The sequence below is a fragment of the Hemiscyllium ocellatum genome, unplaced genomic scaffold, assembly GCF_020745735.1.
Source record: "Hemiscyllium ocellatum isolate sHemOce1 unplaced genomic scaffold, sHemOce1.pat.X.cur. scaffold_1084_pat_ctg1, whole genome shotgun sequence".
Classification (NCBI taxonomy): Eukaryota; Metazoa; Chordata; class Chondrichthyes; order Orectolobiformes; family Hemiscylliidae; genus Hemiscyllium; species Hemiscyllium ocellatum.
Genome location: NW_026867670.1, coordinates 60,182 through 77,525, shown reverse-complemented (window position 1 = coordinate 77,525; position 17,344 = coordinate 60,182). Strand labels below are relative to the sequence as shown.

The 17,344-nt window shown below is 60.7% G+C and overlaps 1 protein-coding gene across 4 annotated transcripts in view; it reads left to right on the top strand.

The window, feature by feature from the left end:
- Nucleotides 1-17,344, top strand: part of klhdc3 (kelch domain containing 3) — a 102,315-nt gene that overhangs the window by 53,111 nt on the left and 31,860 nt on the right. For all 4 annotated transcript variants that reach the window (XM_060822542.1, XM_060822547.1, XM_060822541.1 and 1 more), the window contains one exon: nucleotides 14,422-14,508. In XM_060822542.1, coding sequence (XP_060678525.1) covers nucleotides 14,422-14,508 — 87 coding nt within the window. The remainder of the gene's footprint in view (nucleotides 1-14,421; nucleotides 14,509-17,344) is intronic.

The window sequence follows — 17,344 nt, the reverse complement described above, 5'->3', positions numbered from 1 at the left end:
ACACCCCTCACACTGCCGTCGGTGTACACACACCCCTCACACTGCCGTCGGTGTACACACACCCCTCACACTGCCGCCGGTGTACACACACACACACACCCCTCACACTGCCGTCGGTGTACACACACCCCTCACACTGCCGTCAGTGTACACACACCCCTCACACTGCCGTCGGTGTACACACACACACACACCCCCCTCACACTGCCGTCGGTGTACACACCCCCCTCACACTGCCGTCGGTGTACACACCCCCCTCACACTGCCGTCGGTGTACACACCCTCCTCACACTGCCGTCGGTGTACACACACCCCTCACACTGCCGTCGCTGTACACACCCCCCTCACACTGCCGTCGGTGTACACACACACACACACCCCTCACACTGCCGTCGGTGTACACACCCCCCTCACACTGCCGTCGGTGTACACACACACACACACACCCCTCACACTGCCGTCGGTGTACACACACCCCTCACACTGCCGTCAGTGTACACACACCCCTCACACTGCCGTCGGTGTACACACACACACACCCCCCTCACACTGCCGTCGGTGTACACACACCCCTCACACTGCCGTCGGTGTACACACACCCCTCACACTGCCATCGGTGTACATACACACACCCCTCACACTGCCGTCGGTGTACACACAGCCCTCACACTGCCGTCGGTGTGTACACACACACACACACACACACACACACACACACACACACTGCCATCGCTGTACACACACCCCTCTCACTGCCATCGGTGTGTACACACACACACTGCCGTCGGTGTACACACCCCCCTCACACTGCCGTCGGTGTACACACCCCCCTCACACTGCCGTCGGTGTACACACCCGCCTCACACTGCCGTCAGTGTACACACTGCCATCGCTGTACACCCCCCCCCTCACACTGCCGTCGGTGTACACACCCCCCTCACACTGCCGTCGGTGTACACACCCCCCTCACACTGCCGTCGGTGTACACACACAGCCCTCTCACTGCCGTCGGTGTACACACACCCCTCACACTGCCGTCGGTGTACTCACACACACACACCCCTCACACTGCCGTCGGTGTACACACCCCCCTCACACTGCCGTCTGTGTACACACACACACACACCCCTCACACTGCCGTCGGTGTACACACACCCCTCACACTGCCGTCGGTGTACACACACCCCTCACACTGCCGTCGGTGTACACACACCCCTCACACTGCCGTCGGTGTACACACACCCCTCACACTGCCGTCGGTGTACACACACACACACACCCCTCACACTGCCGTCGGTGTACACACCCCCCTCACACTGCCGTCGGTGTACACACACACACACACCCCTCACACTGCCGTCGGTGTACACACACAGCCCTCACACTGCCGTCGGTGTACACACACCCCTCACACTGCCGTCGGTGTACACACACCCCCCTCACACTGCCGTCGGTGTGCACACACAGCCCTCACACTGCCGTCGGTGTACACACAGCCCTCACACTGCCGTCGGTGTACACACAGCCCTCACACTGCCGTCGGTGTACACACAGCCCTCACACTGCCGTCGGTGTACACACAGCCCTCACACTGCCGTCGGTGTACACACAGCCCTCACACTGCCGTCGGTGTACACACAGCCCTCACACTGCCGTCGGTGTACACACAGCCCTCACACTGCCGTCGGTGTACACACAGCCCTCACACTGCCGTCGGTGTACACACAGCCCTCACACTGCCGTCGGTGTACACACAGCCCTCACACTGCCGTCGGTGTACACACAGCCCTCACACTGCCGTCGGTGTACACACAGCCCTCACACTGCCGTCGGTGTACACACAGCCCTCACACTGCCGTCGGTGTACACACAGCCCTCACACTGCCGTCGGTGTACACACAGCCCTCACACTGCCGTCGGTGTACACACAGCCCTCACACTGCCGTCGGTGTACACACAGCCCTCACACTGCCGTCGGTGTACACACAGCCCTCACACTGCCGTCGGTGTACACACAGCCCTCACACTGCCGTCGGTGTACACACAGCCCTCACACTGCCGTCGGTGTACACACAGCCCTCACACTGCCGTCGGTGTACACACAGCCCTCACACTGCCGTCGGTGTACACACAGCCCTCACACTGCCGTCGGTGTACACACAGCCCTCACACTGCCGTCGGTGTACACACAGCCCTCACACTGCCGTCGGTGTACACACAGCCCTCACACTGCCGTCGGTGTACACACCCCCCTCACACTGCCGTCGCTGTACACACACACACACACCCCTCACACTGCCGTCGCTGTACACACTCCCCTCACACTGCCGTCGGTGTACACACACACACCCCCCCCCTCACACTGCCGTCGGTGTACACACCCCCGTCACACTGCCGTCGGTGTACACAGCCCCCTCACACTGCCGTCGCTGTACACACACCTCTCACACTGCCGTCGGTGTACACACACCCCTCACACTGCCGTCGGTGTACATACACACACCTCTCACACTGCCGTCGGTGTACACACACCTCTCACACTGCCGTCGGTGTACACACACACACACACACACACACACACACACACACTGCCATCGCTGTACACACACCCCTCACACTGCCGTCGCTGTTCACACCCCCCTCACACTGCCGTCGGTGTACACACCCCCCTCACACTGCCGTCGGTGTACACACCCCCCTCACACTGCCGTCGGTGTACACACCCCCCTCACACTGCCGTCGGTGTACACACCCCCCTCACACTGCCGTCGGTGTACACACCCCCTCACACTGCCGTCGGTGTACACACCCCCCTCACACTGCCGTCGGTGTACACACCCCCCTCACACTGCCGTCGGTGTACACACCCCCCTCACACTGCCGTCGGTGTACACAGCCCCCACACTGCCGTCGGTGTACACACACCCCTCACACTGCCGTCGGTGTACACACACCCCTCACACTGCCGTCGGTGAACACACACCCCTCACACTGCCGTCGGTGTACACACACACACACACCCCTCACACTGCCGTCGCTGTACACACACACACACACCCCTCACACTGCCGTCGGTGTACACACACCCCTCACACTGCCGTCGGTGTACACACACACACACACCCCTCACACTGCCGTCGGTGTACACACACACACACACCCTCACACTGCCGTCGGTGTACACACACCCCTCACACTGCCGTCGGTGTACACACACCCCTCACACTGCCGTCGGTGTACACACACACACACACCCCTCACACTGCCGTCGCTGTACACACACACACACACCCCTCACACTGCCGTCGCTGTACACACCCCCCTCACACTGCCGTCGCTGTACACACTCCCCTCACACTGCCGTCGGTGCACACACACACACACCCCCCTCACACTGCCGTCGGTGTACACACCCCCGTCACACTGCCATCGGTGTACACACCCCCCTCACACTGCCGTCGCTGTACACACACCTCTCACACTGCCGTCGGTGTACACACACCCCTCACACTGCCGTCGGTGTACATACACACACCTCTCACACTGCCGTCGGTGTACACACACCTCTCACACTGCCGTCGGTGTACACACACACACACACACACACACACACACACACACACACACACACACACAGCCATCGCTGTACACACACCCCTCTCACTGCCATCGCTGTACACACCCCCCTCACACTGCCGTCGCTGTTCACACCCCCCTCACACTGCCGTCGGTGTACACACCCCCCTCACACTGCCGTCGGTGTACACACCCCCCTCACACTGCCGTCGGTGTACACACCCCCCTCACACTGCCGTCGGTGTACACACCCCCCTCACACTGCCGTCGGTGTACACACCCCCCTCACACTGCCGTCGGTGTACACACCCCCCTCACACTGCCGTCGGTGTACACACCCCCCTCACACTGCCGTCGGTGTACACACCCTCCTCACACTGCCGTCGGTGTACACACAGCCCCCACACTGCCGTCGGTGTACACACACCCCTCACACTGCCGTCGGTGTACACACACCCCTCACACTGCCGTCGGTGAACACACACCCCTCACACTGCCGTCGGTGTACACACACACACACACCCCTCACACTGCCGTCGGTGTACACACACCCCTCACACTGCCGTCGGTGTACACACACCCCTCACACTGCCGTCGGTGTACACACACACACACACCCCTCACACTGCCGTCGGTGTACACACACACACACACCCCTCACACTGCCGTCGGTGTACACACAGCCCTCACACTGCCGTCGGTGTACACACACCCCTCACACTGCCGCCGGTGTACACACACACACACACCCCTCACACTGCCGTCGGTGTACACACACCCCTCACACTGCCGTCAGTGTACACACACCCCTCACACTGCCGTCGGTGTACACACACACACACACCCCCCTCACACTGCCGTCGGTGTACACACCCCCCTCACACTGCCGTCGGTGTACACACCCCCCTCACACTGCCGTCGGTGTACACACCCCCCTCACACTGCCGTCGGTGTACACACCCTCCTCACACTGCCGTCGGTGTACACACACCCCTCACACTGCCGTCGGTGTACACACACCCCTCACACTGCCGTCGCTGTACACACCCCCCTCACACTGCCGTCGGTGTACACACACACACACACCCCTCACACTGCCGTCGGTGTACACACCCCCCTCACACTGCCGTCGGTGTACACACACACACACACCCCTCACACTGCCGTCGGTGTACACACACCCCTCACACTGCCGTCGGTGTACACACACCCCTCACACTGCCGTCAGTGTACACACACCCCTCACACTGCCGTCGGTGTACACACACACACACCCCCTCACACTGCCGTCGGTGTACACACACCCCTCACACTGCCGTCGGTGTACACACACCCCTCACACTGCCATCGGTGTACATACACACACCCCTCACACTGCCGTCGGTGTACACACAGCCCTCACACTGCCGTCGGTGTGTACACACACACACACACACACACACACACACACACACACACACACACACACACTGCCATCGCTGTACACACACCCCTCTCACTGCCATCGGTGTGTACACACACACACTGCCGTCGGTGTACACACCCCCTCACACTGCCGTCGGTGTACACACCCCCCTCACACTGCCGTCGGTGTACACACCCGCCTCACACTGCCGTCAGTGTACACACTGCCATCGCTGTACACCCCCCCCTCACACTGCCGTCGGTGTACACACCCCCCTCACACTGCCGTCGGTGTACACACCCCCCTCACACTGCCGTCGGTGTACACACACAGCCCTCTCACTGCCGTCGGTGTACACACACCCCTCACACTGCCGTCGGTGTACACACACACACACACCCCTCACACTGCCGTCGGTGTACACACCCCCCTCACACTGCCGTCGGTGTACACACACACACACACCCCTCACACTGCCGTCGGTGTACACACACCCCTCACACTGCCGTCGGTGTACACACACCCCTCACACTGCCGTCGGTGTACACACACCCCTCACACTGCCGTCGGTGTACACACACCCCTCACACTGCCGTCGGTGTACACACCCCCCTCACACTGCCGTCGGTATATACACCCCCCTCACACTGCCGTCGGTGTATACACCCCCCTCACACTGCCGTCGGTGTATACACCCCCCTCACACTGCCGTCGGTGTATACACACCCCTCACACTGCCGTCGGTGTATACACACCCCTCACACTGCCGTCGGTGTATACACACCCCTCACACTGCCATCGGTGTACATACACACACCCCTCACACTGCCGTCGGTGTACACACAGCCCTCACACTGCTGTCGGTGTGTACACACACACACACACACACTGCCATCGCTGTACACACACCCCTCTCACTGCCATCGCTGTACACACAGCCCTCACACTGCCGACGGTGTGTACACACACACACACACACACACACACTGCCGTCGCTGTACACACACCCCTCACACTGCCGTCGGTGTACACACCCCCCCTCACACTGCCGTCGGTATACACACCACCCTCACACTGCCGTCGCTGTACACACCACCCTCACACTGCCGTCGCTGTACACACACCCCTCACACTGCCGTCGCTGTACACACACCCCTCACACTGCCGTCGCTGTACACACCCCCCTCACACTGCCGTCGGTGTACACACACACACACACCCCTCACACTGCCGTCGGTGTACACACAGCCCTCACACTGCCGTCGGTTACACACAGCCCTCACACTGCCGTCGGTGTACACACAGCCCTCACACTGCCGTCGGTGTACACACAGCCCTCACACTGCCGTCGGTGTACACACAGCCCTCACACTGCCGTCGGTGTACACACACTCCTCACACTGCCGTCGGTGTACACACACCCCTCACACTGCCGTCGGTGTACATACACACACACACCCCTCACACTGCCATCGGTGTACACACACACACACACACACACACACCCCTCACACTGCCATCAGTGTACACACAGCCCTCACACTGCCGTCGCTGTACACACAGCCCTCACACTGCCGTCGCTGTACACACCCCCCTCACACTGCCGTCGGTGTACACACCCCCCTCACACTGCCGTCGGTGTACACACCCCCCTCACACTGCCGTCGGTGTACACACCCCCCTCACACTGCCGTCGCTGTACACACAGCCCTCACACTGCCGTCGGTGTACACACAGCCCTCACTGCCGTCGCTGTACACACAGCCCTCACACTGCCGTCGGTGTGCACACCCCCCTCACACTGCCGTCGGTGTACACACACACACACACCCCTCACACTGCCGTCGCTGTACACACACCCCTCACACTGCCGTCGGTGTACACACCCTCCTCACACTGCCGTCGGTGTACACACACACACACACACCCCTCACACTGCCGTCGGTGTATACACACCCCTCACACTGCCGTCGGTGTACACACAGCCCTCACACTGCCGTCGGTGTACACACATCCCTCACACTGCCATCGGTGTACACACACACACACACACACACCCCTCACACTGCCGTCGGTGTACACACACAGCCCTCACACTGCCGTCGGTGTACACACACACACAGCCCTCACACTGCCGTCGGTGTACACACACACACACCCCTCACACTGCCGTCGGTGTACACACACCCCTCACACTGCCGTCGGTGTACACACAGCCCTCACACTGCCGTCGCTGTACACACATCCCTCACACTGCCATCGGTGTACATACACACACACACACCCCTCACATGCCATCGGTGTACATACACACACACACCCCTCACACTGCCATCGGTGTACACACCCCCCTCACACTGCCGTCGCTGTACACACACCCCTCACACTGCCTTCGGTGTATACACACCCCTCACACTGCCATCGGTGTACATACACACACCCCTCACACTGCCGTCGGTGTACACACACCCCTCTCACTGCCATCGGTGTACACACACCCCTCACACTGCCGTCGGTGTACATACACACACCCCTCTCACTGCCGTCGGTGTACACACACCCCTCACACTGCCGTCGGTGTACACACACCCCTCACACTGCCATCGGTGTACATACACACACCCCTCACACTGCCGTCGGTGTACACACAGCCCTCACACTGCTGTCGGTGTGTACACACACACACACACACACACACACACACACACACACACACACACACACACTGCCATCGCTGTACACACACCCCTCTCACTGCCATCGCTGTACACACAGCCCTCACACTGCCGTCGGTGTGTACACACACACACACACCCCCCTCACACTGCCGTCGGTATACACACCCCCCTCACACTGCCGTCGGTGTACACACACCCCTCTCACTGCCATCGCTGTACACATCCCCCTCTCACTGCCATCGCTGTACACATCCCCCTCACACTGCCGTCGCTGTACACACCCCCCTCACACTGCCGTCGCTGTACACACCCCCCTCACACTGCCGTCGGTATACACACCCCCCTCACACTGCCGTCGGTGTACACACCCGCCTCACACTGCCGTCAGTGTACACACTGCCATCGCTGTACACACCCCCCTCACACTGCCGTCGGTGTACACACCCGCCTCACACTGCCGACAGTGTACACACTGCCATCGCTGTACACACCCGCCTCACACTGCCGTCGGTGTACACACACCCCTCACACTGCCGTCGGTGTACACACCCCCATCACACTGCCGTCGGTGTACACACACAGCCCTCACACTGCCGTCGGTGTACACACACCCCTCACACTGCCGTCGCTGTACACACACCCCCCTCACACTGCCGTCGGTGTGCACACACAGCCCTCACACTGCCGTCGGTGTACACACAGCCCTCACACTGCCGTCGGTGTACACACAGCCCTCACACTGCCGTCGGTGTACACACAGCCCTCACACTGCCGTCGGTGTACACACAGCCCTCACACTGCCGTCGGTGTACACACAGCCCTCACACTGCCGTCGGTGTACACACAGCCCTCACACTGCCGTCGGTGTACACACAGCCCTCACACTGCCGTCGGTGTACACACAGCCCTCACACTGCCGTCGGTGTACACACAGCCCTCACACTGCCGTCGGTGTACACACAGCCCTCACACTGCCGTCGGTGTACACACAGCCCTCACACTGCCGTCGGTGTACACACAGCCCTCACACTGCCGTCGGTGTACACACAGCCCTCACACTGCCGTCGGTGTACACACAGCCCTCACACTGCCGTCGCTGTACACACAGCCCTCACACTGCCGTCGCTGTACACACAGCCCTCACACTGCCGTCGCTGTACACACAGCCCTCACACTGCCGTCGCTGTACACACCCCCCTCACACTGCCGTCGCTGTACACACCCCCCTCACACTGCCGTCGCTGTACACACCCGCCTCACACTGCCGTCGGTGTACACACACACACACACCCCTCACACTGCCGTCGCTGTACACACCCCCCTCACACTGCCGTCGCTGTACACACCCCCCTCACACTGCCGTCGCTGTACACACCCGCCTCACACTGCCGTCGGTGTACACACACACACACCCCCCTCACACTGCCGTCGGTGTACACACCCCCGTCACACTGCCGTCGGTGTACACACCCCCCTCACACTGCCGTCGGTGTACACACACCCCTCACACTGCCGTCGGTGTACATACACACACCTCTCACACTGCCGTCGGTGTACACACACCTCTCACACTGCCGTCGGTGTACACACACCCCTCACACTGCCGTCGGTGTACACACACCCCTCACACTACCGTCGGTGTACACACACCCCTCACACTGCCGTCGGTGTACACACACCCCTCACGCTGCCGTCGGTGTACACACACCCCTCACGCTGCCATCGGTGTACATACACACACCCCTCACACTGCCATCGGTGTATACACACCCCTCACACTGCCGTCGGTGTACATACACACACCCCTCGCACTGCCGTCGGTGTACACACACCCCTCACACTGCCGTCGGTGTACACACACCCCTCACACTGCCATCGGTGTACATACACACACCCCTCACACTGCCATCGGTGTACATACACACACCCCTCACACTGCCATCGGTGTACATACACACGCCTCTCACACTGCCGTCGGTGTACACACAGCCCTCACACTGCCGTCGGTGTGTACACACACACACACACTGCCATCGCTGTACACACACCCCTCTCACTGCCATCGCTGTACACACACCCCTCACACTGCCGTCGGTGTCCACACCCCCCTCAGACTGCCGTCGGTGTACACAACCCCTCACACTGCCGTCGGTGTACACACCCCCCTCACACTGCCGTCGGTGTACACACCCCCCTCACACTGCCGTCGGTGTACACACGCACACACACCCCTCACACTGCCGTCGGTGTACACCCCCCCCTCACACTGCCGTCGGTGTACACCCCCCCCTCACACTGCCGTCGGTGTACACGCACCCCTCACACTGCCGTCGGTGTATACACACACACACACACACACCCCCCTCACACTGCCGTCGGTGTACACACCCCCCTCACACTGCCGTCGCTGTACACACCCCCCTCACACTGCCGTCGCTGTACACACCCCCCTCACACTGCCGTCGGTGTACACACACACACACACCCCTCACACTGCCGTCGGTGTACACACCCCCCTCACACTGCCGTCGGTATACACACACACACACACACCCCTCACACTGCCGTCGGTGTACTCACCCCCCTCACACTGCCGTCGGTGTACTCACCCCCCTCACACTGCCGTCGCTGTACACACCCCCCTCACACTGCCGTCGCTGTACACACACCCCTCACACTGCCGTCGCTGTACACACCCGCCTCACACTGCCGTCAGTGTACACCCTGCCATCGCTGTACACACTCCCCTCACACTGCCATCGGTGTACACACCCGCCTCACACTGCCATCACTGTACACACCCTCCTCACACTGCCGTCGGTGTACACACCCGCCTCACACTGCCGTCAGCGTACACACTGCCATCGCTGTACACACACCCTCACACTGCTGTCGGTGTACACACCCGCCTCACACTGCCGTCAGAGTACACACTGCCATCGCTGTACACACCCCCCTCACACTGCCGTCGCTGTACACACCCCCCTCACACTGCCGTCGGTGTACACACCCCCCTCACACTGCCGTCGGTGTACACACACCCCTCACACTGCCGTCGGTGTACACACACAGCCCTCACACTGCCGTCGGTGTACATACACACACCTCTCACACTGCCGTCGGTGTACACACACCTCTCACACTGCCGTCGGTGTACACACACCCCTCACACTGCCGTCGGTGTACACACACCCCTCACACTACCGTCGCTGTATACACACCCCTCACACTGCCGTCGGTGTACACACACCCCTCACGCTGCCGTCGGTGTACACACACCCCTCACGCTGCCATCGGTGTACATACACACACCCCTCACACTGCCATCGGTGTATACACACCCCTCACACTGCCGTCGGTGTACATACACACACCCCTCGCACTGCCGTCGGTGTACACACACCCCTCACACTGCCGTCGGTGTACACACACCCCTCACACTGCCATCGGTGTACATACACACACCCCTCACACTGCCATCGGTGTACATACACACACCCCTCACACTGCCATCGGTGTACATACACACGCCTCTCACACTGCCGTCGGTGTACACACAGCCCTCACACTGCCGTCGGTGTGTACACACACACACACACTGCCATCGCTGTACACACACCCCTCTCACTGCCATCGCTGTACACACACCCCTCACACTGCCGTCGGTGTCCACACCCCCCTCAGACTGCCGTCGGTGTACACAACCCCTCACACTGCCGTCGGTGTACACACCCCCCTCACACTGCCGTCGGTGTACACACCCCCCTCACACTGCCGTCGGTGTACACACGCACACACACCCCTCACACTGCCGTCGGTGTACACCCCCCCCTCACACTGCCGTCGGTGTACACCCCCCCCTCACACTGCCGTCGGTGTACACGCACCCCTCACACTGCCGTCGGTGTATACACACACACACACACACACACCCCCCTCACACTGCCGTCGGTGTACACACCCCCCTCACACTGCCGTCGCTGTACACACCCCCCTCACACTGCCGTCGCTGTACACACCCCCCTCACACTGCCGTCGGTGTACACACACACACACACCCCTCACACTGCCGTCGGTGTACACACCCCCCTCACACTGCCGTCGGTATACACACACACACACACACCCCTCACACTGCCGTCGGTGTACTCACCCCCCTCACACTGCCGTCGGTGTACTCACCCCCCTCACACTGCCGTCGCTGTACACACCCCCCTCACACTGCCGTCGCTGTACACACCCGCCTCACACTGCCGTCAGTGTACACCCTGCCATCGCTGTACACACTCCCCTCACACTGCCATCGGTGTACACACCCGCCTCACACTGCCATCACTGTACACACCCTCCTCACACTGCCGTCGGTGTACACACCCGCCTCACACTGCCGTCAGCGTACACACTGCCATCGCTGTACACACACCCTCACACTGCTGTCGGTGTACACACCCGCCTCACACTGCCGTCAGAGTACACACTGCCATCGCTGTACACACCCCCCTCACACTGCCGTCGCTGTACACACCCCCCTCACACTGCCGTCGGTGTACACACCCCCCTCACACTGCCGTCGGTGTACACACACCCCTCACACTGCCGTCGGTGTACACACACAGCCCTCACACTGCCGTCGGTGTACACACAGCCCTCACACTGCCGTCGGTGTACACACAGCCCTCACACTGCCGTCGCTGTACACACAGCCCTCACACTGCCGTCGCTGTACACACAGCCCTCACACTGCCGTCGCTGTATACACACCCCTCACACTGCCATCGGTGTACATACACCCCTCACACTGCCGTCGGTGTACACACCCCCCTCACACTGCTGTCGGTGTACACACACACACACACACACACACACACACACACACACACACACACACACACACACACACACCCCTCACACTGCCGTCGATGTATACACACCCCTCACACTGCCATCGGTGTACACACACACACACACAGCCCTCACACTGCCGTCGGTGTACACACAGCCCTCACACTGCCGTCGCTGTACACACATCCCTCACACTGCCATCGGTGTACACACAGCCCTCACACTGTCGTCGCTGTACACACAGCCCTCACACTGCCGTCGCTGTACACACCGCCCTCACACTGCCGTCGGTGTACACACCCCCCTCACACTGCCGTCGCTGTACACACCCCCCTCACACTGCCATCGGTGTACACACCCCCCTCACACTGCCGTCGCTGTACACACACCCCTCACACTGCCGTCGGTGTACACACACACACACACACACACACACACCCCTCACACTGCCATCGGTGTACACACACACACACACACACACACACACACACACACACCCCTCACACTGCCATCGCTGTACACACACCCCTCACACTGCCGTCGGTGTACACACACCCCTCACACTGCCGTCGGTGTACACACACCCCTCACACTGCCGTCGGTGTACACACACCCCTCACACTGCCGTCGGTGTACACACACACACATACCCCGCACAGTGCCATTGGTGCATACACACACACACACACACACACACACACACACATCCCTCTCACAGGGTCAGTACTGAGGGAGTGCCGCACTGTCAGAGGGTCAGTACTGAGGGAGTGCCGCACTGTCAGAGGGTCAGCGCTGAGGGAGTGCCGCACTGTCGGAGGGTCAGCGCTGAGGGAGTGCCGCACTGTCGGAGGGTCAGTGCTGAGGGAGCGCCGCACTGTCGGAGGGTCAGTGCTGAGGGAGTGCCGCACTGTCGGAGGGTCAGTGCTGAGGGAGTGCCGCACTGTCGGAGGGTCAGTGCTGCGGGAGTGCCGCACTGTCAGAGGGTCGGTACTGAGGGAGTGCCGCACTGTCAGAGGGTCAGTACTGAGGGAGTGCCGCACTGTCAGAGGGTCAATACAGAGGAAGTGTCGCACTGTGAGAGGGTCAGCGCTGAGGGAGTGCCGCATTGTCGGAGGGTCAGTGCTGAGGGAGTGCCGCACTGTCGGAGGGTCGGTGCTGAGGGAGTGCCGCACTGTCAGAGGGTCGGTGCTGCGGGAGTGCCGCACTGTCAGAGGGTCGGTGCTGAGGGAGTGCCGCACTGTCAGAGGGTCGGTGCTGCGGGAGTGCCGCACTGTCAGAGGGTCGGTACTGAGGGAGTGCCGCACTGTCAGAGGGTCAGTACTGAGGGAGTGCCGCACTGTCAGAGGGTCAATACAGAGGAAGTGTCGCACTGTGAGAGGGTCAGCGCTGAGGGAGTGCCGCACTGTCGGCGGGTCAGCGCTGAGGGAGTGCCGCACTGTCGGCGGGTCAGCGCTGAGGGAGTGCCGCACTGTCGGCGGGTCAGCGCTGAGGGAGTGCCGCACTGTCGGCGGGTCAGCGCTGAGGGAGTGCCGCACTGTCGACGGGTCAGCGCTGAGGGAGTGCCGCACTGTCGGCGGGTCAGCGCTGAGGGAGTGCCGCACTGTCGGCGGGTCAGCGCTGAGGGAGTGCCGCACTGTCGGCGGGTCAGCGCTGAGGGAGTGCCGCACTGTCGGCGGGTCAGCGCTGAGGGAGTGCCGCACTGTCGGAGGGTCAGCGCTGAGGGAGTGCCGCACTGTCAGAGGGCCATCCCTGTAGATCCCCATCAGTGGGATTTTTGTTGTGAGTGTTGGTGTGCAGTTATCTCCTCTCCCTGAGTTTAGCTGACCCTCGGCTGCTGGCCTCCCTTTGATTGGAGTGGTGGGAGGGGAGGGGGGAGTTGACGCAGTGCTGCCCTCTGATGTTACTGTTGTGTTCCTGCAGTTACCTACAACAGTGAGCTGTACATCTTCGGTGGTTATAACGCTCGCCTGGATCGGCACTTTAATGACTTGTGGAAATTCAATCCCGGTGAGTGAATGCCTTCCTGTGTGACCTGAGCCCGGCTACTGCTGCACCTCTCGCTGCTGTGCCCGTCTGCTGTTATTTCCTGATTTGGTCTTCATCCCTGAAACCTGGGCATCGCTGCCTGGTCCAGCATTTACTACCCCGTCCCTAGTTGCCCCCTTGAGAGGGTGGGGGTGAGCTGCCTTCCTGACCCGCTGCAGTCCGTGTGCTGGGGGTAGACCCACAATGTCCCTGAGGGAGGGAATTCCAGGATTCGGACCCAGTGACGCTCAGGGAACGGAGACATTCCTCATCCTTTTATTGTCGCTGGTCCCAAATGAGTCCCCCACGTTGCGGTGAGTGTGGAGTCAGGTGTCGGGTCAGGATGGGGTCCCAGGTGGACAGGGGATTCGTCCTCATCAGTGGGCTTCCACTCGCAGGTTTCTGTACACTTCTAATTCCCCGGTCTGCCCTGGGCTAGGATTGAACGCAGCTCCCCAGAACGTTAGCTGGACAAATAGATCATCTCGCTCTGCCATCACCTCCTGTGTATCTCTAAGGATGGGTTTGGAAGGTGCTGCCCTCAGGCTCCCTGGTGAATGACTGCAGTGCATGTGTCGATGGGACACGCGGAGATTGAGTGGGGACGTTCCCGTCGCTACAAGGCTGAGAATCTCACACAGCGAGTCCATGTCGGGCTTTCTGGGGAGATGCCCATTGCTATGGAGAGATCTATATCTGTCCCCTGGCCCGTGTCCCCACTATCCCCTGCCCCTGGGAGGTGGTGAATGCCCCTCTCAGGCACGGCAGTGTGGGTACTGGCTGGAATGATGAAGCTTCACATTCAGGGCAGCATTAGGCCAGGCGGCCGCTCCTCCCCGGCGTGACCGGGACGTGCCCCTCCTCCCTGGCGTGACTGGGACGTGTCCCTCCACCCCGGCGTGACCGGGACGTGTCCCTCCTCCCCGGCGTGACCGGGACGTGCCCCTCCCCCCCCCCCAGCATGACCGGGACGTGCCCTTCCTCCCCCCCCGGCGTGACCGGGACGTGCCCCTCCCCCCCCGGCGTGACCGGGACGTACCCCTTCCCCCCCCCCCCCCCCCCCCCCCCCCCCGGCGTGACCGGGACGTGCCCCTCCCCTCCCCGGCGTGACCGGGGCGTGCCCCTCCTCCCCGGCGTGACCGGGGCGTGCCCCTCCTCCCCGGCGTGACCGGGACGTGCCCCTCCTCCCCGGCGTGACCGGGACGTGCCCCTCCTCCCCGGCGTGACCGGGACGTGACTGTTACCTTGCCCACCTGTCCCTATTGTCCCGGTCTGTCTCGGTTGGCCCTGGTAATGTCCAGTGGCCCTGGAAGTGACCCAGTCTCCCCGCTGGTAGGAGATTAACGACCAGCAGAGCAAAGTTGTCTCGTCTCTCTGTGTGCAATGGCAGGCCTCCCACTGCCTGCTCATACTCAGCTGCCCCCACCCTGTCCTGGCTGGCTTCACTCCCTTAACCCTTCCAGGGCACAGGGCTGGCCTGTGTGTAACGTCTCCTCACCACAGCTACTACTCCAATTCATCTCTGTACAAAACGCACAGCCTTTCGCTGTGTACGGTACAGTCAGTCCAGCTACAGTGTGTGGTTCTTCAACACAAGTGGGCTTTGATGTGATTGAAGAATTTCTCCTGTAACCTGTAGGATGTGAACGTTCCTGGCTTGTTGTTGGCTGTAACGTGATTCCTGTCCCATTCGGTTAAATGGCCCGGCAACTGCACAATTTCCTTATAACCCACATCACACAGGAACAGGACTGTCATGTGACATCAGAACCGATTGTGTTCCCGACAGGATCTCCCCAACCTGTCCCAAAACCATGCCGATATTAATACTCCGTTCCCCATCGCAGCTTGCCATTTGCAGAACTAATCTCCTCTTAGACCCTCCCCAGACTGGCTTCTCATCCCAGGACAGGCGGAGTGCTGCTGGGCGGGCTCTGTCCTGTGTCATGTTTGATCCTCCCTGTAGAAATGGGAAGTACATGTTCTCCCACATTCTCCCACTCACTTCACTGTCCTTTATCTCTTCAGGATAGATTCCCCAAGTCTGCTCCATACCTTCCATTCCAGCATCAGGAGGATTCCTGACCATACCCTCCATCCCTTTGTCTATGTGATTAAAGAGAATTGGCTGAAGTTCATCTCCCTTTTGGCAGACCAGACAATCTGAAATGGACCCAGATCCTCTCTGCTTCCTGTTAGCGAATCCATCCTCGATACACCATGAGTCCTCATAGTGACTCTGGGCTGGTTCCCAATGAAACCAGGTTTGTCTGTATGGGATCCAGATGCCTCTTAAATGTTGCAATTGTACCAGCCTCCACCACATCCTCTGGCAGCTCATTCCATACACGTACCACCCTCTGCGTGAAAAAGTTGCCCTTAGGTCTTTACCCCCTCACCCTAAACCTATGCCCTCTAGTTCTGGACTCCCTGACCCCAAGGAAAAAGACTTTGTCTATTTATCCTATCCATGCCCCTCATGATTTTATAAACCTCTATAAGGTCACCCCTCAGCCTCCGACACTCCAGGGAAAACAGGCCCAGCCTGTTCAGCCTCTCCCTGTAGCTCAGATCCTCCAACCCTGGCAACATCCTTGTAAATCTTTTCTGAACCCTTTCAAGTTTGGCAACATCTTTCTGATAGGAAGGAGACCAGAACTGCATACAATATTCCAACAGTGGCCTAACCAATGTCCTGTACAGCCGCAACATGACCTCCCAACTCCTGTACTTATCGGAAGGATGTGAAAGCTGTGGAAAGGGTTCGGAGGAGATTTACCAGGATGTCGCCTGGTACAGAGGGAAGGTCTTATGAGGA